The 24,323-nt window shown below is 38.6% G+C and overlaps 2 protein-coding genes across 15 annotated transcripts, besides 11 other annotated features; one reads left to right on the top strand and one right to left on the bottom strand.

Annotated features, from left to right (window-relative positions):
- Nucleotides 1-60: 60 nt before the first annotated feature.
- Nucleotides 61-24,033, top strand: Mondo. Of its 11 annotated transcripts, none has more exons than NM_001169567.2 (12): nt 61-110; nt 1,116-1,823; nt 5,180-5,286; nt 8,584-8,657; nt 12,300-12,416; nt 20,367-20,496; nt 20,563-20,649; nt 20,707-22,059; nt 22,117-22,720; nt 22,784-22,907; nt 23,493-23,622; nt 23,686-24,033. In NM_001169567.2, exons 2-12 carry the CDS (start codon nt 1,324-1,326, stop codon nt 23,817-23,819), a joined length of 3,360 nt encoding a protein of 1,119 aa, NP_001163038.1. In that variant the 5' UTR covers nt 61-110; nt 1,116-1,323; the 3' UTR covers nt 23,820-24,033. The 11 variants fall into 11 exon arrangements, with proteins under 11 accessions (NP_001163038.1, NP_001163033.1, NP_001163037.1 ...); NM_001169562.2 differs by having other exon boundaries at nt 1,020-1,823; NM_001169566.2 differs by having other exon boundaries at nt 61-165; nt 1,173-1,823.
- Nucleotides 2,749-3,403: a mobile genetic element.
- Nucleotides 3,558-4,076: a mobile genetic element.
- Nucleotides 6,947-7,382: a mobile genetic element.
- Nucleotides 7,516-8,073: a mobile genetic element.
- Nucleotides 9,578-9,664: a mobile genetic element.
- Nucleotides 9,919-10,047: a mobile genetic element.
- Nucleotides 10,654-11,052: a mobile genetic element.
- Nucleotides 12,425-19,377, bottom strand: Gr39a (Gustatory receptor 39a; the record flags this gene model as incomplete). 4 transcript variants are annotated; one of them, NM_165370.1, is made up of 4 exons in its annotated part: nt 12,425-12,511; nt 12,566-12,655; nt 12,764-12,826; nt 18,499-19,377. In NM_165370.1, 4 exons carry the CDS (start codon nt 19,375-19,377, stop codon nt 12,425-12,427), a joined length of 1,119 nt encoding a protein of 372 aa, NP_724329.1. The 4 variants fall into 4 exon arrangements, with proteins under 4 accessions (NP_724329.1, NP_724330.1, NP_724331.1 ...); NM_165371.1 differs by lacking the exon at nt 18,499-19,377 and adding an exon at nt 17,232-18,137; NM_165372.1 differs by lacking the exon at nt 18,499-19,377 and adding an exon at nt 14,653-15,558.
- Nucleotides 14,060-14,149: a mobile genetic element.
- Nucleotides 14,376-14,588: a mobile genetic element.
- Nucleotides 19,807-19,895: a mobile genetic element.
- Nucleotides 20,151-20,220: a mobile genetic element.
- Nucleotides 24,034-24,323: the final 290 nt, after the last annotated feature.

The following is a 24,323-nucleotide window of genomic DNA, read 5'->3' as shown; positions in this document are numbered from 1 at the left end:
TTTTTCGGCTCGCAGCTTTCAGCCATTTTTAGGAAGAGGGTGCTGTTTATCAGAGCCACCAAATGCTTGACAACCCTGATGGGATGGTGAGGGCTCGCTACCCGCAATAGGTTAATGTGTGCTATATTGTGATTAAACTACGTAGAAGCTTTGTGTTGCGCGTGTGTGCGTGGTATTGGTAGTCCGTCGTGCCTGCTAACTGCCCGTGTTTCTGCTATAGGGGGCAGTTGCAGTTGTACCGAAATTGTGGTGCGCGTGCATGCGCGTGTATATGAGTGGGAACGGAAAAAGGCAAAATGCAAAGGCAGCGCTGAGCCAGAGGTCAAAAGTGCAAACACAGAACTGCTTGTGGAGTGCATACTCTGGATGGCAAGGCCGAATGCCAGGAGTCAAATCGACTGAGCTCCATATAGTAATAGTGGAGAGGGGGACAACATTGCTGCCTGACATCTGCGCATATAGAAGAACACGTACATACATACATATACATATGTATGTACGTTTTCCTAGCTGATAAGCAACGCTAGCGAGGTAGGGAGAGAGAGAGATTTCGCGTCAGCTGTTCATTGTTGTGTTGTGTGCGGCGCACAGGTTATGTGCGTTTCGCAGCTTCGTTCTCCGATCAGTTCTGTTTGTGGAATGAAACCGATCGTTCTGCGCTGGTTCTGCCCGCCTTGTTGGCCTTCCATCAGATCCGCGTGTGTTTACGAGTAGTTGGGGCTTCACTATCTGTTCAAGGAGCTACAAGCGGCCACTGACGTCTCGTTCTGACGTCCGTATCCCCAGCCAACCCCGCCGCGATTGTGTGTGTGTGTGTGTGTGCGAAAATTGTTGTTATTGTGCTGTGTGACGCATATAACGGCAAAAGCGGGGCGTGTTTGCCATTAGAGAAGCTTCGCTCCGGAAAAAGCAACAATTGGACAGGTGTCGATGACGAAAAGCTGAAGGTGTCGGGCATTGTAAACAAATCAAAATCTTAAAACCGTGCTATGTCTCTATCAAATAATCGCTTATTTTAGTAATTTAGTTAATAGAATGACAAGGACAAACACTAGATGAGAGAATTAATAAATGTGTTAACCACGAGGCAAGACAAAACATATTTTTTTTTATAGTCTGCGAACGTTTACATATTTTGAAATGATGGAAAAACCCCATCCAAATTAAAAAAGGGTCAGCACCAGCTTTTAAAAGCCTTTACTACGCGAGAGACATTAAAAAACCATTAAATGTGCCCTCGCCATATCGACATAATCTGCAACCGCCAAAATTTTGGCTCAACAGTAAACTATTTGCATAGGCATCCCCTGGCACCTGTTGAAAATGATGCTGAATAAACACGAGGGATACCAACGCACAAGCCAAATGTTTCCCCACCAGCAGCACCAGCTGCCTCAGCTGCACCAGCAGCCTTATCTGCAACAGTCTCTGTGCCAAAACTTCCAGCAATTGCAGTACGAAACGGGAGTAGGTGCTTCGGCGTCAGGGTCCGCCGAGGCTACGGCAGACCTGCTCAAGGCGGAGCGGGAGTCTATCCACTCCGGCCAGTTTATGGTCTCGCACTTCGAGGCAGAGGAGGCGCAGGACGACCTAGAGGATGACGGCGAGGTGAAGATGCTAGACCCTGAGGACCCCGGTCTGGGCAAGCCGGGCGAGCCAACCAACACATGTCGTGACGTGCAGCTTTACGTACCCCAAACAGTGGCCCACTTCAGCGCCATGGACCAGGAGGGCGACGAGAGCAGCATGAGCATGGTGACCTCCCACCTGGAGATAGAGACCTCGCTCACCAAACTCTTCAAGTGCATGAATCTGGCCTACAGGTGAGTTGAAGACTCGTACTCGAGACCACAACCGAACACCGGGGCCCTGAAGATTTATGAAATGTTGTTTCCCGCTTGTTCACGCGTTTCGAGCGTGATAACGCTCAACTGGCCAACGAAAATCCAGCAAACGAAAAAGCTTGGACCGCTTCGGTCCCATAATCGCGGCACATGTTGAGACGTGACGTCGCTGCTCAGGTTACTTTGGCCCCACATTGCCTCAATCGCTCCTCTGCCACCCTTTATACCCCTCTTTCTGTTACTTCTCCCATTTCTGCAAACGACAGCGCAATCATAGAGAAAATATTAAAGTATTGCCAAAGCAATATCAGAATGAATTAATTTTGCAAAATGAAATGCAATTTGCTTACAACATATTATTATCTGAGACCTTATCAACTAAAAATCTGAATTGTGAAGCTATTGTTTTTTGTTTTTTTTTAAAGAACGAAAAGGATTTGTTTAAAAAAAGTGTTATACAGTTTTAAATTTTAAATTTGTTTGTTATAATGATGGTTTTTAGTCACTATAAAACAGCTACGGTAGTTGTTTGTATGATCCATATATATACGCGTATTGTTAATAACTACGAATTCGGATTTCCTTACATTTTTCACGACCATGTGATTTCATTGTTGTTTTTCACTAAGTGACTAAGTGCTCTAGGAGAGTGTGCGTTCTCCTGGATGCGCTTTAGCGACTACAATATACACGAGGAAAAATATAAATTTAAATTTATAACATGCTTCATTTTGCACGCCCGCCGGTTGTTTTGATGGTGTTAAGTTTCGATGGAAAGACATTTCCAAACGCTTTTTTTGTCTAAATAACATATTAAAAGAGAGAACAACGTAATTGTTATACGCTTCTACTCTACGATTCTAGATACTAGATTAGTTGAAAAGTATGCAACGGGCGTTTCCGACTTGATCAGGATCTATAGCTGGGTCAATCTAGCCATGTCCGCCTGAACGTCGAGATCTCAGGAACCCTATAAAATCTAGAAGTTTAGCCAAGTTAAAACCGCAACTTTGTTTAGCCATGTTGCCACGCCCACTCTAACACTAGCTGAAAACTGTCACGCCCACACTTTTGAAAAACGTGATCATATTTTTTCACATTTTTATTAGTCTTGTAAATTTCTAACGATTTGGAAAAAAATTGTTTTCCACGCCCACTCTAACGCCCTAAACCGCCCAAAACTGCCACGCCCACATTTTTGAATAATTTTTTCATTTTTTAATTAGTCTTGTACATTTCTATCCATTTACAACAAAACTTTTTACCACGCCTATTCTAACGCCCTAAAACCGCACAAAACTGGCACGCACACATTTTTGAAAAATTGTTGGATATTATTTCATAATTTTAAATTTCTATCGATTTTCCAAAAAAACTTTTTGCCACCACCACTCAACGCCATAAAGCTGCCAGTCTTTAGAACAATTTTTAAATGTATTCTCATTTTATTCCCCAATATCTATCGATATCCCAGAAAAATTTTGAAATTTGGCGTTCGAATCACTACCTGAGTAACGGGTATCTGATATTTGGGGAACTAGACTATAGCATTCTCTCTTGTTTATTTTACTTTTTGCTGTTTTTTTTTTTTTTTTTTGAAGCGGCTACCCATTTTAATAAAATTTAAAGTTTTGTTTCTCTTCTAATTCCATGATTTTTAATACACAACATTCATATTTACATATACATATTTAAGTCCAATTCGGGACAAGTGCCAGTGGGAATGCGAAATCAAAATTGCATCATTTTTCTACGATATCGATAGATATTGGGGAATAAACTAAGGAACAAATTTCAAAATTGCTTAAATGTTTCGCATGATCGTTTTGTAGATCTGAGAAGGGGTTTTTGATATACCATAATACTGGCAAGACAAACCATAAAACGAAGAAAAATCTAAACATTCTTCAAAAGTGTGGGCGTGTCAATTTGGGGTGGTTTTTTGACTAATAAACTTATGAAAAATATCCAAAAATTTTTAAAAATGTAGTCGCGGCACTTATGGGCGGCTTTAGGGCGTTAGATTGGGCGTTGCAAAAAGTGGTTTGGCAAATCGATAGAAATTTACCAGATTAATAAAATTATGAAAACAATATCCAACAATTTTTCAAAAATGTGGTCGTGGAAATTTAGGGCGTGTGTTGCATTATGAATCTCGACGTTCATACGGACGGACAGACGCACAGGACCAGATCGATTCGGCTATTGGTCCTAATAACGGGTATATATATAATGTTGGTGTCCTTTCAGAACGGTACACCTATCAATAGGTAGAACATATGTTTCATAAGATGATGCTGAGAAAGTGGGAAAGTAACAATTTAGACAATTTTAATCTAGTGGAAATTAATTACCCACAGAAAAACGTGTTCTTAAAAATACGCATTGTATGATTTTTCTTTTGTTTCATCGCATTTGCTAGTTTTTTATCTCGTCAAACCTTTGATCAGATAGTCGAAAAAAAACTTATTATTGCCGACACAGCACAGTCCTCTAGTTTCAATAGCTTGGTCGGGCAAAAATTTAAATATTAAAAGGTTTTTAAATTTTTTTTGTTTAATAATATCACATTAGCTGGTACTTTCAACTGTTAAATCTTCACAAATTTTTTTCCGTTGAACCATTTAATTTTTTAAAAGTCCTATTAGTTTTTGCGATACCTTTCGATACGTTTAAGATTTCTTTTAGTATAGGACTTTCATTACTACAGGACCGTTGTCCACAATAGTAGACGCCCCTATGTGAACTGCCGTCCACAGTTATATGCTTTATATATATTACTTTATGAGGACAAAAACATTTTTAAAGTTACTTTATGAGGACAAAAACACTTTTAAAGTTCTGATTAAAATACATATAATACCATATGAAATGGTTTAAAAACAATTATTATTAAAACTTTTATCACAGTTTTTATGTATTTCATATTATATTGCTCCATTTAAACAAAAATTGGTAAAAAATAATTTAAAAAAAAAACAGTCGGAATAATTTATGTCTATAATTCCCTATAATTGCTTGGAAACAATTTAGCTAGAAACTAGGCATTTCTTCCTGAATATATATTTACTCACACTATTTAATAGATGTTTTTGTTAAAACCGATACAAATGTATACACAGAAGCGTGTATATAGGTAGATTTTAAAAAGATTGCAAATGGCTTAGGGCTGAGGGTCAGTCTATTTTTATAAAGTAATCTCCGCATTGATTAAATATTTACTAAGAAATCTATTTGTTTTGTAACTGATTTTCCATATTATAAAATATTTAATTTAATTTTTACTCAATTGTATATTTTACTTTATTGAACACAAAATAACTTTTAATTTACAGTCAAAAACTAACCTCACCCAAATGGAATCATTTCAAAGGAGTACGACTTCGGTGGAAGGACAAAATTCGCCTGAACAATGTCATCTGGCGTTGCTGGCACATGCAGTGTGAGTAATATACTAAGCCCTTCATAGTATACTTGAACTGCAAGCAACATCATACCCAAATAAATGATTTAATTAAAATAAAATTTGGCTAGGGTTTCCCAAATGCCTAATAAAAATATGGAAGTAGTTGTCGTTACCTTGTGATAAGGAGATGATAAGGCTCCAAACTATTTGCTTGTTACGGCATGTTGGGCACTCGGCATTGGTAAAATATTCCAAACAAATAAACTAATATTATGATCATTTCTTTGAAAAGTGCTACACGTGCAAAAGCCTCATGAACAAAAAAAATCTGAGTGAATCAGCGAGCCAGAGACCTCCATAAGCTTTAAAAGCACAAGTTATCTTCTCATCCGCTCTCGCTTTTGAAGCTGCTGGCTAACTTTTGGCAATTTTCGGCCAATAGTTGTCAGCTTGTTCGGGGTAGATTCTAGGCATGATCCCCGTCTAGCTGGCTGGACGGAAGACTGGATGAATTAGCGTTGCCAAGCGGGCATCGCCGACTCCTCAGTCGCCTTCGCCACTTCGGGCTCTTATCATAGTCTGGTCGGCTGTGCCGCTGGCCCTTATCATAGTCTGGACCCTAGCCGATTGTCATTTCATTTTTGTTCTCTGCTGACTTTTGTTTTTGCCTTGCGTGTAATTAAAAGCTAAACATATGATTTCGGCGCTGCTAGGCTTCACTGACCACCCGCTCGATCGTCTAGACAGCCTCGGAGTTTCCCGCGCACTTCAGCCGCGGTAGGAGTGAGTCGCAGTTTCAAGTATCCCATTGATTAGCACTTTCAAAAGCAGAAGTAAAGACATAAAGCATAAGTCAGACAAACATCGAATCGGTTTGACTATGCATTTAGCTTGACAGCTAGTCGACCGACAGTCTGACACAGTTTTCTGCTGATAGTATTTCCAAAATTTTCCGTTACATCATTTGTGCGAGTGGGAGGCCGGCAGCCCTGTGTTACAAAGCCATCGTGAGGGCAGTGATTATCTCTTCGCTCTTCTAGATGTCGGCGACAAAGGCAAATGGAAATTTTTTGCTTATTTATAGGTAGGCACTTCAACCGCCTCATCAGCAAATATAATTAATTTTTGTTATTATCTAAGTTCATGTATACCATTCGTAAATACCTCATATGTGAAGGTCCTGGAGAGATAATGGAAGCATATAATCTGTTGCAATTCCATATTTTTTTACCTGCGCGTTTTTGGGTTGTGTTAATCGTGACTAAACCATGTTTTAAATGAATACACACGAATTTCGGTAGAGATCTATTAATTCACAAAATTAGTCTTCCGGATTTTCGATGTGTCAAAAGAAATCTAAGTCCACACTTTTTATATAAGTTTATATAACTGTCTGTGGGAAAATTCCCCATTTATTTCTATAAACAAACCAAATTTATTTACCATATACTTGCAAAAAAAAATTAGTAACCCAAAAAATTACCTGTATTTCCGAATAAAATTCTGTAGTCTACAGGTTATAACCTGAGATACCGGAAATCAAGGTTTTTTTTGGGGTCTTTTAATGAGAAAGAATAGTTCGAATTCGTTTAAAAAATAGCATGGTTTTAGTTTGTTTTCACCCTTCTAAAGTACTATATAAAATGTTACCCAAAAGGTTCAAATTCGTAAACCCTCAAAAAAAATAAAGATAAATAAGAAAGAATGCTATAGTTGAGTTCTCCGACTATGAGATACCCGTTAACGCTAGTGTGAATGCAAAGGCGAAAACACATAATTTTTCTGGGATGTTGGGTAATAAAATGAGAAAAAAATTATTCCAAAGTGAGTGGGCGTGGTAAAAAGTTGTTTGGCAAATCGATAGAAGTTTACAAGACTAATTAAATTATGAAAAAATATTGAAAAATGGTTCAAAAATGTGGGCGTGGCGGTTTTGTGCGCGTTAGAGTGGGTAACATGGGTCAACAAACTTGCGCTGCGTCTATGTCTCTAGAATCTGTATGCTGAATCTTAACGTTCTAGCTTTTATAGTTCCTGAGATCTTGAAGTTCATACGGATAGTCGAACAGACGGACATGGCTAGATCGATTCGGCTATGGATCCTGATCAAGAATATATATACTTTATATAGTGTTCAAGTATAGTTTTCAACGAATCTAGTATACCTCTTAGTCTACGCGGAACGGGTATAATTATCTCTTAACAAGGTAAGATTCAAGGGACCTTGGGACCTTTAACACCAAAAATGTTGTATATTTTGTATGAATTCGTTGAAAAGTATGTAACAGGCAGAAGGAAGCGTTTCCGACCATAGTATATATATTTTTGATCAGGATTAATAGCCGAATCGATTTGGCGATGTCCGTCTGTCGAACTGTTCGACTGTCCGTATGAACTCACAGATCTCAGGAACTGTAAAAGATTCATCATACAGATTCTAGAGACATAGACGCAGCGCAAGTTTGTTGACCCATGCTGCCACGCCCACTCTTACGACATAAAACCGACCAAAACTGCCACGCCCACTTTTTTGAAAAATTGTTGGATACTTTTTCATAATTTCATTATTTTAATATAACATAATTTCATTAGTCTCTTAAATTTCTATTGATTTGCCAAACAACTTTTTGCCATGCCCACTTTAACGCCCTAAAGCCGCCAAAGCGGTCACGCCACACTTCTGAACAATTTTTAAATTTTTTCATTTTATTCGCCAATATCTATCGATATTCCAGAAAAATTATGAAATTTCGTGTTCGCATTCACACTAGCCGAGTAACGGGTATCTGACAGTCGGGGAATTCGACTATAGTATTCTCTCTTGTTATGTTTAAATTCAAAATTCGCTAACAAAGAGAAAAAGATACTTTTTTAAAATTAAAGAAATCTGTTGTTATATCTGAAAATAGCAGAACAGTCACATACTTTTTTATTCTTTATTTATTTCAAAAAGATTTTTCTCAGCCTTATTACCATTTAGAACCAATTTTTTAAAAACCATTTTTTTATTCCACTTTATTCAACATGTTAGTGTTAACGAAGTGTTCTCAATGTTTCCTTTGCTGATTCAAATACACTAGGGTATTCTTTGTATCCATATGCCTAAGGCCTAAAGTAAGAATTAAGAGCAGCTTGCTCTTTTAGGCAATTGTTGGCTACGGCACAGCTTTCCAGATAGTTGTTAGGAAGAACCACTGGTAAAACGACACGTGTTTCTGACACATTTTGTCATCTCTGGGGAACTCACTATCTCTATCTATCCCCAGAATCTTATCACGTCGTTTTTTATGTTTTCCATACTAAACGGTGTTTGTGTGTTTTCCATTTTTGCAGTCATACAAAAGCGCAGAACCCCGGTGTGTCAATTTGCGTCGCCGCTGGACGTTGATATACATAGTAATCCTCAAGTAAGTACCTGTAGATTTGGGTATAGCCAACTGGCATCCTTTTAAATAATTTGGCCACGAACAAAGTGTCGTAAGAAGTTCTGAGAAAAATTATTTGACGTAAACAGTATTTCCTGCGATTCCAATTAAAATTGTTTATGTTAGATTAATTTAATGAATTGATCTTATTACTACATTTATGTTTTATTATAGTGGGAAAAGACGAAATATTTTCTTTAAGAATAATATAAAATGGGATCACAGTTGTACATCGTATTTGTAGAACCTCAAAACTAATTGATAAATGGGATTAACACGAGCGTAGCAAAATTCTTTACATTAATTGCAAAACCTTGGCGTAATTAGAAACTGCATAATTTCAACGTTCTATTATTTAACATAGTTCCCGAATCAAAGCGTTTATATGTATGTACAGCCGGACGGAAATTACCATATCGACCTGGCTGGTGATCTTAAGCAAGAATACACACACTTTATACGTATTAACTAGAAGGTTTATTCTGTTGCGCCTAAAACGTAAACTCCCAAACTTAACACTGTTTATTTTTGCATTCTTGCCAATTTCTACCGTTGGAACAAATTGTTCGGACTTCCTTTACCTGAATAATATCTGTGTGTCGTGTTCTTTCTTGTTGGTTGTGAAGATTTCTTCTTGATGATACTTTTGTTGATGATACATGTTAGGTAATGCTGTATTTAAACCCTTCATTTGAACAATAAAAAGTTATACTAGATGGGCTGATAAATATAAATGAGGTAGATGAATGCGTTTCCGGTCCTATGTGTATTCAGGATAACTACCCAAGTCAATTTGCTCATGATCTGTAACAGTATGAACAGAAAAATAAAAGCTAACAAGTAAGCAGTAGTAACGCTATCACTGTCCATAAGTTCTAAAATTATATTGAACAAATATCTGTTAGTTCTTATATTATCCCCAAAACCTCGACGTTCATACGGACAAACGGATATGGCCATATCGACACGGCTAGTGATCCTGATCAAGACAAAGCACGTACATCTTTATAACTGTTACGTACTTTGCAACAAATCTATCGGTGGTCTAGTTAATCTAGTAGGCATTTTATAGTATAATAAAAATAAACTTCATTTTAAATACTCGTAGAAGCAAAAGTCATTAGAGGATTCAAATGTGTATGATGGAACTTAATCTTTAACAGATAAAAGCCAGACATTTGTAACACATTCTTCAATGAACACAATGTACCCTTCCAATTTTAAATGAGTAAAATAAAATCAGGAGAAAATGCTATAGTCGAGTTTCCCGATCATCTCATCTGACCGTTACTCGGCTAGTGTGAATGCGAACGCGAAATTTTATAATTTTTCTGGGATATCGATAGATATTGGGAAATAATATGAGAAAAAATTTGAAAATTGTTCAAATGTGTAGACTTGTATATATTTATATATGTATGTACATGTAATATTGTCAGCAACAGTCATTGCTTCCGTAATTTTACTACTTTAAATGCCATGGATCAGTTCATTTCGTACCATCGATGCGCATCATAAACGTAAAATTCCTTGTGAAATGTGGCGCACGCCTGGATTGATATCGACAAAACACTACTTTCCGAGGGTATAAAGCACACCCTCTCTAAAAATCACTGACCGGTAGGTGGCTTACGCTGCTGGAAAAAAGGCATCACTCGATTGCGGCGTGATCGTCGACGCCATTAAATACCAGGGTTAGATACAGCTTGGACCCCATGGATTGCCGTGAGTCTACCGTCTACTTTCCGGCGTATTCTCTCTTGCGACAAGTGATAAGAGCAGTGGGACTTTTTGCAGTGTTATTTTTAGCCGTCATGAACCTTTTGGAGGGGGGCATTTTTATTTATAAACTGAGATTGAGCATAAGTACCAGAATGTATAAACATTTTTGTTGTTATCGTTCGACTATTTTCCCTGAAATTTTAATAATGATCTTATTTTTTGTATTTCAATAAATGTTTGTATTATCAACCATAACAAGAGAAACCACTAGAATCGAGTTCGACGACTATCAGATACCCGTTCCTAAGAAAGTGGGAGTGCGAGGGAGAATTTGGCCAGGCAAATAATGAGATATATAATCAAATAATATTCAAAACATCTTTTTAAAGAATAGGCAGTGTTGGTCGGTTAGGGGTTATGGGGTATTCAGAAACAAGAAACAAATTAGCAAGACAAATTATGATAATATGAAAAATATTGAGAAATGTGCAAGGTTTGTGTTCGCTCTTTTTTCTCAAAAGTAGCTTTTTTGTGTGCAAATGCAAACATAGCCAGATCGACCCTGATATTGATCCTGATTAATAATAAATATACTTCATAGGTCCGGAAACGCTTCGCTCCACCTTTTGCATAATTTCAAGGAATCTTGTTATGGCATGAGAAAATATTGTAGAATCAGCATTTTTTTTAACCTCAACCTTCTATAATTCCAGAGATTTTGACGGACAGACGGACGGATAGAGACACATGTCCAGATCGACTCTGCTAGTGAACTTGATCAAAAATATAAATATGCTTATGGGGTTGAAACTCTTTCTTTCTTATACCTGCAAGTACCGGGTATGAAAACTTCTTAATGAGGTGACCGATATTAAAGTAAAGATGTAACTTTTAAACATTAACATTAATAAAAAGACAATACAAAAAATTAAATTATATTAAAAATGAATTGTACGTTTTTGGTAGATTTTCTACAGTTTAGGCACCAAATCGAGACTAAGAATATTATTTTCAGTTTTTACATAACGTAAACATATTACTTTAAAATTGAATACTAATGCAAAACATTTTTAATCGCAAATTATGGACTTAAAGGTCCCAAAGTCTTATTTGTGTTTCCTTGTTTGATTTTATAAATACCTTGACAACAGGAAGTTTTTCTTAGAGATTGTTTTTTATTAAAAAAAAATTTTATACGAATTGAATTTTTTATATGGTAGTAGACAGTAGATTGTTACGAAACAAATTTTTAAAATTAAAACTAATGTTCTAAAGCAATAGACTGATTAGTTTTGTTTTGATTAGTTTTATTCTAGCTGAAAAAATTAATACCCATGATTCGTTAATTTTAAGGGCTTCAAGGGATGTACAAAATAACTTAATTTGCTTAGTTATAATTTTTTGAAAAATTCTTTTGCACGGCATACATACATATATAGAAATTAAACGCGGAATATCAATCTTTTCTGTCCCTTTATAAAGATATAAATCAATAAAAAAAAGGACGAGCTTATAAAATAAAAACGAGAACGATTGATCGTAACAGATTTTCTATTCTTTATAGTCGCATACACGCTCATCGTCATTGCGTGCATTGCTATCTGCTCTTTGTATTGTTTTTAGTTCTTGGGCTTTGCGAAAAACTTTTTTTTACAAGATGTGCGTGGGTATATTATTTAAGGATGTACAATAAGGTTTTTGAATGTTCACGGTTACATTACATTACAGATCTGAGCGTGGGCTTAGCAATTTAAATGGGTTTTGCAAAGTGAGTCATATATTATGCAATTCGCTAATTAAGTTAGGATACTTTTGAAAATATATTTGTGGATGGAAAATTAATTCGAATTTGCCGTGTTTCTTTTCTCATCACGCTTTTTCTTTCTGTTGTAAACCACGCAGACTGTTGTTCTTGAAGGCAAATACTGGAAACGGCACTCAGCTGTTATAAAAGCCGAATACAGGAAATGGCGCAGGAACTATAGGTCGAAGGCTACGGGCTGCTTAACATATGATTCGGTAAGTGATCAAAATTTATTAATAGACTTTGTGGAATTTTCCATCTCCTTGAATTGGACCAGAATAACCATATACGTGAAGATTGCAGTAAATAGCTATATTAATATGGAAGCTATCAACGTTTGCCTTTGAGATACAAAATGTATTACCTTAAACAAAGTACTTTTATCCAGAGCGAAAAATCCATAAGCGGTTAAAATGGGCTTCTGTCGAAGGTTCTTGAGTAAGAATTTTTCAATCTGGAAAAATAATAATTTAGTTTTTACCTAAAAGTGATTTTTTTTCTATTATATTCGTTAACGTTGTACCAGTTGTACAAAAGGAAATGTAAAAAAGTGTATTCTTACCATTCTATCCAACCCAGTCCCGGTTCGGGGTACTTTTGTCAGCATCTTTGCTGTTTTATTTGCCTACAAAAAATGGTGTAAGGCATGTGTAAATGTTTTCATTAAATAATTGGTTTTCTAAATTTAATTTTTGACTTTGTCCCCCCCAAATAACTCACTTCCTCTGAAATGCCATTAGTGCGTAACATGAGAACCAACATAATCATCCACGGAGTATCCCAAGTAGAGGAGGTCAAAAGCATGATCAAGCATTCGTCGGGTCGAAATTTTCCCTCTAAAACGGTACTGATTAAGAAGAACGGCCCCGAAGGTGCCATCAGGAGCACCAGGGCTACAATGGGGAGCATAAGTAAGCCGAAGCACTCGTTTAGTTCGCCGCCGCATAATTTCAGAATCTGCTGCCTGCCTCGAAGACCAGAGATCAGATCGCCCTGACAAAGCTGTTGGTTGTAGTGAATCAATCCCGCGGTCATGACTTGCTTTAGACTAACAAAGAACATCAGAAGAAGGCATAAAACCAAAAAGGCGAAGATATAGACCAACATACAAAGGGCCAGCGGAAGTGTGGCCAGTCCAGCGCGAGTATAGCCGTGGAGATAGTTGCCGAAGCAGAGGATCGTAAGCATACCGTAAAGTATTATGTTGTGCAGAAACTGTTGGTTTGTGCAACTGCTAGCACAGCGTCTGTTAAGACGCAATATATGTTGAACCAAATCCCTGTACCGATGCCGCCATGCATACAATATCACATAAACCAAGAAAAGCACCACACACGTGCTGCGAAATATGACGGCCTCGTAAAAATTTCCCGTCTGGTTATAAATGGCTATGTGGAATCGACTCGGATGTAAAAGCGCAAAGATAAAGCCAGCCGTAGTAGAAACTAAAATACAGCCAGCATAAACGACGGCATAGCGCTCGCTTCCAGATGTGGCCACTAGTTGACAGTGGTCGGAATCGAAATGCCAGCACATCATGCCCATGATGTGAAGAAGACGGAGATAGATACGTAGGTCCCGGCAGACTTTTGACATTATGCAGTTGATAGGTCACTGCGAACTAACAATTTTACTGAATATGTATACAATTTCATTGTTGATTTACACGATATGACACTGCCAGTATGTTCACGGTAATTGATTAGTTTTGTGGTGTAGCCTAGGAATTTATTTAATTGCTCCCCCACCTTATGGAGTCCCTGCTTTTAATACACGGACAAAAGTGCTGGTGCCCTTTTTCTTAAATCTCTTAATACTTGTTGAGTGATAAATATTTCGTTAAAAAACATATATCAAGCGTTTCCTACCGTATGTAAGTATATTCTTAATCACGATCACTTGCCGAGTCGATCTGGACATGTCCGTCTGTATAAACGTAGAGATCTCACAAGCCATCCAAAAACATACTTCAAATGTTTTTAGATTTTATTTCGTTTTTTTTTTTAATTCATATGTCTTACCGCCCAAACCAGTCAGTCACAGACTTTGGAACACTTTTGTGATTTGTTTTCCATCGATATGACAAAAATTTGTTGAAATTTCTCTTTCGAGTCACCTCAAGTGGTGCTGGGCGTGTCAACATAAGGAAACAAACTTGCGCTGGGTCTCTGGGATCTGTATGCTTAGCCTCAACTTTTTAGGTTTTATGAGATTTCAACGATAATACATGGCCAGCACGACTTGAGGTAACTCGAAAGAGAAGAGCGGCTACTGATCCTGATCAAGAATTTGTACATTCTTTAAATGGTTGGTAACGCTTCGTTCTAACGGTTTCATACTTTTCAAAAAATCTAGCATACCCTTTTACTCTACGAGTAACTATAAAAGCTAAAGTTTTTTTTAGAAATAAACCACTATGCTACTTTAAAGGGAGTACACAAATTTACCAACCTCCTTCTGTACATCATTCCTGCCCATTGCCAAAACCAGCAAAACTATCCATGGTAAGCTCCAAAGTATGGCAGTGAACGACATTAAGCTGAACTGCCAATTCTGACGAAATCGTCCTTCAAATATGGTAGATACCAAATAGAACGGCCCAGAAGGGGTGATTAGCAGAATTAATCCGGTTACGAGTAATAGTAGCAAACCGAAACAATGGTTGATCTCGGTATAGCTTAGCCATATTACTTGGTTGTATTTGCAAAAGTTGTAATAGAATTCGCGACTCTCCTTGCTTGATTTAATATTTTTAAGAACTACTTGGTTATAGTACTTTAAAATCGAAAGTAATATTTGTTGAATGCAGGCAAACAGGACCACCACCTGTCCGAGGAAGAGGTATGAAAATCCGTATTGAAGCAGATAAATAGGAATTGTGGTCAAGCGAACACCTGCTGTCCAGTAACCATAAGCATAGTTCAGCATACAAATGATTAGTAGGGATAAATGTGTATAATAATAAAAAGCAAATCTTCCTTCTTCTCTGTGACTCCCAGAGATCTGGTTAAAACGTAGAATGGACTGTAAGAGGGCGACGAATCGAAAACGTTGTATGTAGAGCTGTGTGTAAATCAGCATTGTTACAATGGAACAGGACCTGATGTTGATTAGGGCATAGCAATTGCCCGTGGTGTTGTGTTTTCCCATAATAAAGTGACTGGGAAAGTAAGTGCTGTAGACGATCAAGCTGCACGTAATTCCCACTACACCTATCAAATACAGCCAGGCACTGCGCTCCTCAGACGCATTTTCCCGTACTAAGCACTTATTAAAGTCGATAGTGAACCGCAGGACTCCAAGCCATTTTAAGGTTCGCAACTGAACCCTCAACTCTTCAAATGCGTTGCGTTTCATTTGGTCTGCGTCAATCAACTAATCACTAATATTGTAAAGCAGATTATTTTGTTTCGACAAAAATATGTCAATGGAAGCACTTCAGGGACATGGTCTAGTAGACCGTTGTTTACCCACAGTCGAGTTTTATTTGCCTATCTTGCTTAGGATAAAACCCCCTAATGGATTAAGTTTGGGTACTTAAATATGCAGTAAGCGTATCAATATTAGTTTTTCTCTTTCATGTACTCAAAAGAATTGTTAAATTGATATGATAATCTTTTACAAAAACACTTAAAGCAAAATTAGCATTTAATTTTGAAACAATTTGTGTCAATTTAAGAACATTGTATATATAAGCTATTAGCTCATTAAGTATTAAGTTTAAGTCAAACATCTATCACTTTGATAGATAGATTGATAGGTCGAATTGCTTTCCTATCATATAACCGTTACTAAGTTAAAAAAGTAAAAGAAAGGCATACAACTAGAAAAGTGGGTGTTTCCCATAACGGTAACGATCGGATAGCCACAAATTTTAAAATTATTTTCGCATATCGATAGAATATTACAATTGTTGGGCGTAACAGTTTTACATATATGGCATGTATTAGGGGTGGGCATGGTAAACTCAAGTTTATGTGTTTTATAGTTCCTATGTTGTAGTTCTCTATGTTCATACAGACGGAAAGTCGGACATGGTCAGAGTCAGTGATGAGTGGGCCAGTTATTAAATTATCCAGTTACTAAATTGGTATATGGATTAATCAATAAAAGATATTTTCCAAATACATACAAAAGAATTTTCGAACAAATATTTTTTACGATAACTATATATTAAATATTTAAAATACAACAAAAGAAATCGGGTAAAAAGTGCATAACATTCCTAGCATACCTCTCTCCCCATCAAATCAGTGCGCAAAGTCTTTAAGATGGCCACCATTATAGGCAGATTCCATAGCAGCGTTGTTATCAGGGCATCCCATAGGTATTTCTTTTCGAGTGCACAGCTCTCAATATCATGGTTGTATGTACATATGTAAGTAGCAGGTTGGCCGCAACCCGGACAGAGTGGCCAAACGCCTTGATCTGGAGAAAACCGGTGAGAAACACCCGGCTCGCGTACACTGCATAAATTCGGGCATTATCGGTGACGTGGCGATTCAGAAGAAGAGATATTAGAGATGATAGTCTGGCACGGCGCAAAAAGAAGTACATATGGATTAGACCCACCGTCAGGCAGGCTGTGCCATAATTGGCCACAAAATACGTATTTCCCGCTTGGCCGTAAATGGCGAGCTTGTATGCTCCAGGCTTAATGATCACTTGGGCGAGTGCTACTGTTTTAGTTGTATGCCAAACATCACCGCTTCCAAGCTCATGTCGAATGCAGGATAAACCAAGGCACTTAAACGTTAAAATAAATTCTCCCGACTCGGCGGCGAGTGGCATGTTGAAAAGTTACAGCGCGACTGATAGCACGATACGCATCTATTTCGGCCTTGTTAACTAATTAATATTAATAGAGGTATACTAAGATAGCATTTAAGCACGTGTAGTTCTGAGTCGATATAATTTATATTATGTGCATGTAAAATCAGAACATAGATGGTCTTTAAAATTCTTAGATATTAAATCATTGCCCAAATATTTACACCAGCTATAATCGGATCGAATTATTTTAAACATACCTGAATAGTAACACGGTTACTCATGAAGCTAGCGGCGCACGTCATAAAAGTTGGCGAAAGCCACACTACGTTTGTTATCAATTTTAGAACGATTGATTTTTTAGTTTGAATAACCATAGTCAGATAAATTACGCCAGTTACATCAAGCGAGGCAAACATCCAAGACAGCCAGGCTATAAACCCGTAGACAAGACTGATCTCATCATTGCAGAGCAGCATCAGGCGATCGTGCATCTCCAGGCATACACGTAAACGCAGACGATTGGGGCTAGTCATTTTGAGGTCTGCCGATTCATCTATTATCGCGTTAATCTGCGACTGATTCCAGTCGAGCACCAGGCGTACAATATGCACCATGCAAAAATATGTGCCCATTGTAAAGCTAGTAACCAGATATCGTAAAGGAAATCCCAAGGAGGTAATGACAAAAAGTCGAGAAGCATCCGTCAGCCATTCGAATATGCACGTCTTAATGAAGTTAGCCATGTAGACAACATTGGTTGCAATAATTAGCCAAAGCAGACGTTTGGGGAGGAGCAGTCGAACATTAGCCAAGTGATTCCTTCGATAAAACTCTATTTGCCTGACAATTCGTAGGTGTGGGGCTTGCAGCCAGATGAGCCACGCATTCTGGACAACCAGAATACCAAGGGCAATTACCATTACAAGACGGTCGAAGTGGTTTCCAGTCGTGGTAAGCTCGCTTTTGAAGCACCTACGCCAATATGTGACCATGACGGAGATGCAACCAACTAAGTAGGCTTGCAAGGCAAAATGAACTATGTAACAGAGAACACTGCGCCGCAGTCGGAATTTCTTTTTAGTGGGATTATAATCAATACAGAATATCCCTAGATATCGGCAAAGGCGGTAGTAAGCACAGAGTTCACCTGGTTGGAAGTCCATTTTGAATCTTGATAAACTGAGCTGAACCGCTATTTATGTGGTTGACTTCCAAAAGCCAATTCTTGGTCAAACACCTCGTACCTAAAGTATTTGGGCAACTAAGTACACACGAATTGTGCTATGGCCTGATGATAATGATTAATTTCTTTAAACTGCGTAACATAAATACTTTAAGGGCGATAGAACTCGTCAACTTTTTAATACCAAAAAGGATCACATGAACATAATTTATGGCTGACGAAAGTGTAAAACCAATTTCGAAAAAGGAAAAATATATAAGTATCACTTAGTCGTTACATCTGATTATAACACATTCACATGTTTTTATTAAATGGGCGGTGAAGCGTTAACATAAACTTACCTGATTATGTATGTCATTAACGACTAAAGGTAGGATGAGATAGAAGAGCATCGGTGCCAGCCAACAGAAAATGAGAACCAGGTCATTGCTTGAATGAAACCCCTCTAGGTTGCTGATGTAAAATATTAATATACACTGCATGACTTGGTAAATAAAGAGAAATAGTATAACTCCACCATAAACGGCAATCAGTTCTCTTTGACCCAACAGTAGGATTTCATCGTGGGTTCTCAAACAACCGGCTACTCCAGCCATTGAGATGGTGGTGGTGGACACCAAGTGCTCCAGTTGCTTAACCTGAACTTGAAGCAGCTTTTTCAAGATCACCACCATCCCGGTATAACAGGTGAATTGAAAGTTGGCCAAAACGCACCTATATACAAATCCTATCAAAGTCAGGACACGGCTGATCTGCATAGTTGTCAACCAATTTATGCCAAAATGCGTCACCATGGCCCCATAGATAAGGCACACTAATAGCCAGATACGGTATAACCAACGGAACTGTGGAACTGCATAAGGCTCAAATTGCAAAAGTTCTACCACCTGCGAAAGTCGTTGAAGTAGGTTTACTTGTGATTTCTGCTGCGAACGGAGCCAAAGATTGGCTAGCAATTGAGTGACCGAGGTGGTTAGTATCACTGCATTGTCAAAGGTGTTGCCAGTCTGGGATTTAGTCTCCATGTAGTAAAGAGATTCGGCCAGTGCTCCCAACAGAGCGGCCATAAAAACCCCAACGACCACAATTTGAATCGCAGTTGAAGACCAAGTACCATGGAGCCAGTAAATATGCAGCGATTTTGAGAAGTCCAAGTTTGTAAGGCCCAAGTAGCGCTGATAGTGCAGGAAAAACAGAAGCTTTCGATTTCTTGTGCCCATTCGTGCTCTTTGTCATATTTCACTGAACTAACCAACGAATCACCAAATCATCGAAGGAGTGTATTTCAATTACGTTAATTGCCAGGTTGTTTGAATCTGTTCGTAGATAATGATGATTGCTTTTTTACTACAGTATTTATCATGGGTCCCTTATGTTGGATGGTTTGGGTTTTTTATTATTTTCCCTCAAAGATTACAATTACAATCAAAATTCATTTCTTCTTTCTATTTCTTAATATCTTCCTCGAACTTTAGTTAAGTAAGGAGTATCATACATTTTCCAATAAAAATTTCTTGTTCTTAAGCTATATACATAAATGTCCAACCAATAGTTATTATACCCGTTACTCGTTGAGCAAAAGGATTCGTTAAAAAGGGTTAACGGGCAGAACGAAGCGTTTCCGACCATATGAAGTATATTTATTCGTAATCAGGATCAATAGTCGAGTCGAACTGGCCATATCCGTCTGTCCGTCTATATGAACGTAGAGATCTGAGGAACTATAAAAGCTAGAAGGAGATTAAGCAAACAAATTCTAGAGACATAGACGCAGCGCAAGTTTGTCGGCAATGTTTCCACGCCCACTTTAACGCCTACAAACCGCCCACACTTTTGCAAAATTTGTTTATATTTTTTCATATTTTTATTAGCCTTGTAAATTTCTATCGACTTGTCAAAAACTTTTTGCCACGCCCAGTCCAACGCCCACAAGCCGCGCAAAATTGACACGCCCTCACTTTTGAAAATTTTTAAAATTTGTTCTCATTTTATTTTCCAATATTTATCGATATCCCAGAAAAATGATGAAAAAGTCGGGGAACTCGACTATAGCATTCTCTCTTGTTTTATTTTATTATATTCCAAAGACAGTGTAATATATAACAGTGTAATGTATAACTTAACAAAATGTAATCTAATTCTCACATCGACGGCTGCCTATCTGAAAAAAGTTAAGTTACGAAATTTACAAAAATTATCCTACTTACAGAAAAGCGAATTAGACTTTTTGGAATGGTCGCCTCTGAACGATAGGAACTTAATGCCAGACGATTGGACCACAGACACCTTATTCTCGGCTATAAACGTTCCATTCCCATTTCCAGATTCTAGGGAAATCGGTGCGTATTATCAAAAAAAAAAAATTACTGTTACATCGCCAAAGTTTAATGCTTATTATTTCTTAGCACGCGGCGCGGGCATCGCGGACTTTATACAGCCCAGTCTTGGTCCCTTGCAACCGAATTTAGATGACATCGACATTAGCTTTTCAGGTATGAAAAGTCGTTAATTTTACTAAATTGAAGAAAGACTCCAACATTGTTTTACAGACTTGATTCCAACCACACGCTTGCCTCCAGTTCCAGAAGAGGGAACCGACGCTGAAATGCTCAAAAACGACGAATATTGCCTGTCAGCGATTGTCGGTGCTCCTCATACGCTGTATTGCAACGATAGCATAATGGATGTGGTAAACAGCAGTAACAATGGCGCTGTAAATGTAGATGCTAGCATGCTTGAGCTTAACACGCCCATAAATAACGTATCGTACGGTGAGGTAGAGCAACGATTTTCTGTTGCACGGCAGGTGCAGCAATCCAACAATGATTCTCAGCTTCTCGGAGACTCGGGTTCAATGTCCGGACGAATACACGGAGGCAAGCATTTTGGACCTGCTAGCGCAAACGACAACAACACCAATAGGTGTGTTATAAACGGTCGCGTGGCCAAGAGCACTCAGCGGCCATTCCGACGCGAGCCCCACAATTATGACAAGGCCCAGCCCACAATGCACCAGACGAACCTGTATCAGCAAATGTTGGCCGAACAACAGAAGAACCAGCAGCAGCAACACGTGGTAGTGTCTTCATTTCAGGCTTCCCAACAACAGCAGCTCGCTCAACAGCAACCCTTTTCGGCCCAGGCAACAAACGCCTTCAATAATCAGAGTTTTATTAGCAGTTACGCAGATAACTATCAGCATCAGCAGCAACTCAACGTCAAGGTAGAACCTCTACATGCCGATGTGCTGTCATTACTAAACGACAATGCATACAACTCTATTGGCTACAAGCCCTATCCGCAATTTAAGAAGTCCGCCTCGACGGGAACTTTTCTTAATGTCCCCAGGCAGACGCAGCAGCAGCAAAGTTATCTGCAGCAAGAGCCCCCGCAAATGCAACAGTCCCTTCCCGTAGGCATGGGAAATCAACAAATTTTGCAGCTTACGCGTCAGCAGCAGGTTAACAATACACAGCAACAGCAGCACCAATCCACAGTGGCTAGCTTGTTGCAGCAGCAGCACCAGCAGCAAAACCATCAGCAACAGCAACTACAGACTGCTGTCAGCTCAGCCACATGGGTTTCGCCAAACACCATTTTGCCTAAAGAAATCTACCGCTCCAACAGCTTACCACTGAATGTTTCCCTTAATAAACTACCCGATGGTCGCCAGCTGCATCATGAGCAGCCCTTCGCAGTGCCCAAGTATCACTCCAAAAGCAAGTCGAGGGTGCGGAGTAATTCGATGCACCAGCAACACACTTCAGTGGTGTCTGCTGCTGGAGCGGGAAGTTCTTCATTAGGCGCACATAGTTGCAGCAACCTGCTGGTCACTCAGCAAATGCAGCAGGCAACCAGCGATCCCATGCTAAACAGCACCCTGGCTCAACTGCTCACTTCGAGTAAGTCTTTTTTTTGTATTCTCCGAACAAATTGTGCTAAGATATTCACAATTTTAGATTCACGCCTACAAACAGCAGTGGCGAACAGTTCGTCATCAAATTCACCTTCCGTCAGTGCCATAGCCACCACTAACAGCAACAGCAATGCGCCTCCGGTTCATTACGCTAACGTCACATCGCCGTTGTCGGTTCCGGTGCCAACACATCAACACTCACCAAAAAAGTCCGCCTCCTTGCCTATGGCTGTCAACTCTGCATTGCACAGTCCCCCTCTAGGAAGTAAAATACACGGTATTGGGCTGGCCACAGCTAACGTGGGCAGTAATAGCTTGAGTTTGTCACCGGAATCGACGTTCCACGAGTCACAGGATTCCCCACTGTCTCCTACAACCAGCCTAAAATTCCAGCCGCGAGACACGCAGCGTCGTGCTGGCCATATCCACGCCGAGCAGAAGCGGCGTTACAACATAAAGAACGGATTTGACACTCTGCACGCGCTCATACCACAGCTTCAGCTAAATCCCAACGCCAAGTTAAGTAAGGCAGCCATGCTACAAAAGGGAGCGGACCACATAAAGCAACTGCGACAGGAGCGCAATGTTTTAAAGGATAAAATTGAAGCTTTGCGCATGGAGCGAGACGAGCTAAACAATTCGCTGACGTGAGCTTGTCCCAACACAACCATACCCTTTAACAAATAAAGATATACTTTTTTCTTAATTAGGCACCTTCACTCAATTTTGCCAGCTAATGGAGCGCCTGTAACGAGGCAGGGTACAGAACATGTTCGGCAGCTTTACGACATTTATGTACGATACAATACAATGAACGACTGGAAATTTTGGATTGTAAGTAGAACAAGATAAAACGTTATAGTCCCCTTATAGACCATAGTCGCAACATAGCGGCGGTTACGTTTATTCCTAACGACATTTTAACATTATTTACCGTGGTTAATACTTAAAATCTTATTTTATTACATTTTAATGTAATGGAGTGCCTTTGACTATTTTCAAGGTTTTGGTAAATGTTGTCTGTAGAAAAAGTGATTTGGGCGAATAAAAGTGATTCCTTTTGTATACGCTAGTGAGCGCGCCAAATTTTTGGCATATCGATAATAATGAACAAGACAAAAATTAATTCAAAACATTGTTGGAGTGACAGATTTAGGCGTTGTTTTGCCGTTAAAGTGACGAGGAAAATAACAACTTTCAAATAACAAATTGTAATAAAAAATTTTGTGACGATTAATAATATGTGTTTAATAGTTTGGGGGATCCAGTAATGTTTAGAGACCTATTCTTGATTTTTTTGGAGTCTTAAGCTTTGAAGAAAATGCCATAAACTTATATAACATCATTTTTAAAGTTACGTTACGTTTAAACGTTACGTTTAAAATTACGTTTTATCAATAATTCATTGCTGTTTTTTAGTTGGGTCTCATTCTGGAACCTTTGCTTGCCTCTTACACGTCAACAGTCTCGAGTGCTAGTCTTGATGAGCTACGTCGGACCGCTTTTCTTTGGGTTGATCAGCACTGTTCCCTTATTGATCTTCGTCCAGGTAAAAAATTATGGTTTAATTCAAACTTTGGTATATTAATAATAATTTGTATCATACTTTTAGCTGTTACAAATAAATTAAAGTATCTATCTATGCATACGGATATTGTTTCGGAGCCACCAAGTACATTGCAAGAGGAGGTGGCCAAAGCCCTCCAGAATTCAAGTGGCCAGCATCCAAATCTGCATGGACCCTAACCGTTGATGCTGATGTCCTTGATATGAATTTATTTAATTCAATCTTTATTTTAACAAATAATTTTTGCTAACTGCTCAGCACTAATTGTACAAAATGCCTGATGAGCATATTTTTATACAAGAAATGGGCAACCGGCAACCAATAAATACGCAAAGCAGCAATTAGTGCCTAGATTCTTGACTTAAGCGTATAATAAACTAACGATTTTACAAGATTTTACGATGGTGTTTAGTATTTTTTCATTTCTTCTTGAATGAAATTTGAAAATATTTTCCTATTCCATAGTATTCATGCCTCCTTCCTGAAAGTTGTAAAACTTTTTTTATGACGGGAAGGAAACACATATAGCTGCCACGTCCACAACTTAGAGATTGAATTTTTTTCCTCTGTTCGATGTTCGAGAAACTCACCTTAGTGAACTTTCTTCTGGACCTTTTAATCTGTTTAGAGCCTTGATTTGGCCAATACGAATGAACATCCCCTGCAGATCAGGGAGCTCGTTT

The sequence above is a fragment of the Drosophila melanogaster genome, chromosome 2L (genome assembly GCF_000001215.4).
Source record: "Drosophila melanogaster chromosome 2L".
Lineage (NCBI taxonomy): Eukaryota > Metazoa > Arthropoda > Insecta > Diptera > Drosophilidae > Drosophila > Drosophila melanogaster.
This window is presented reverse-complemented; position numbering and strand designations above follow the sequence as displayed.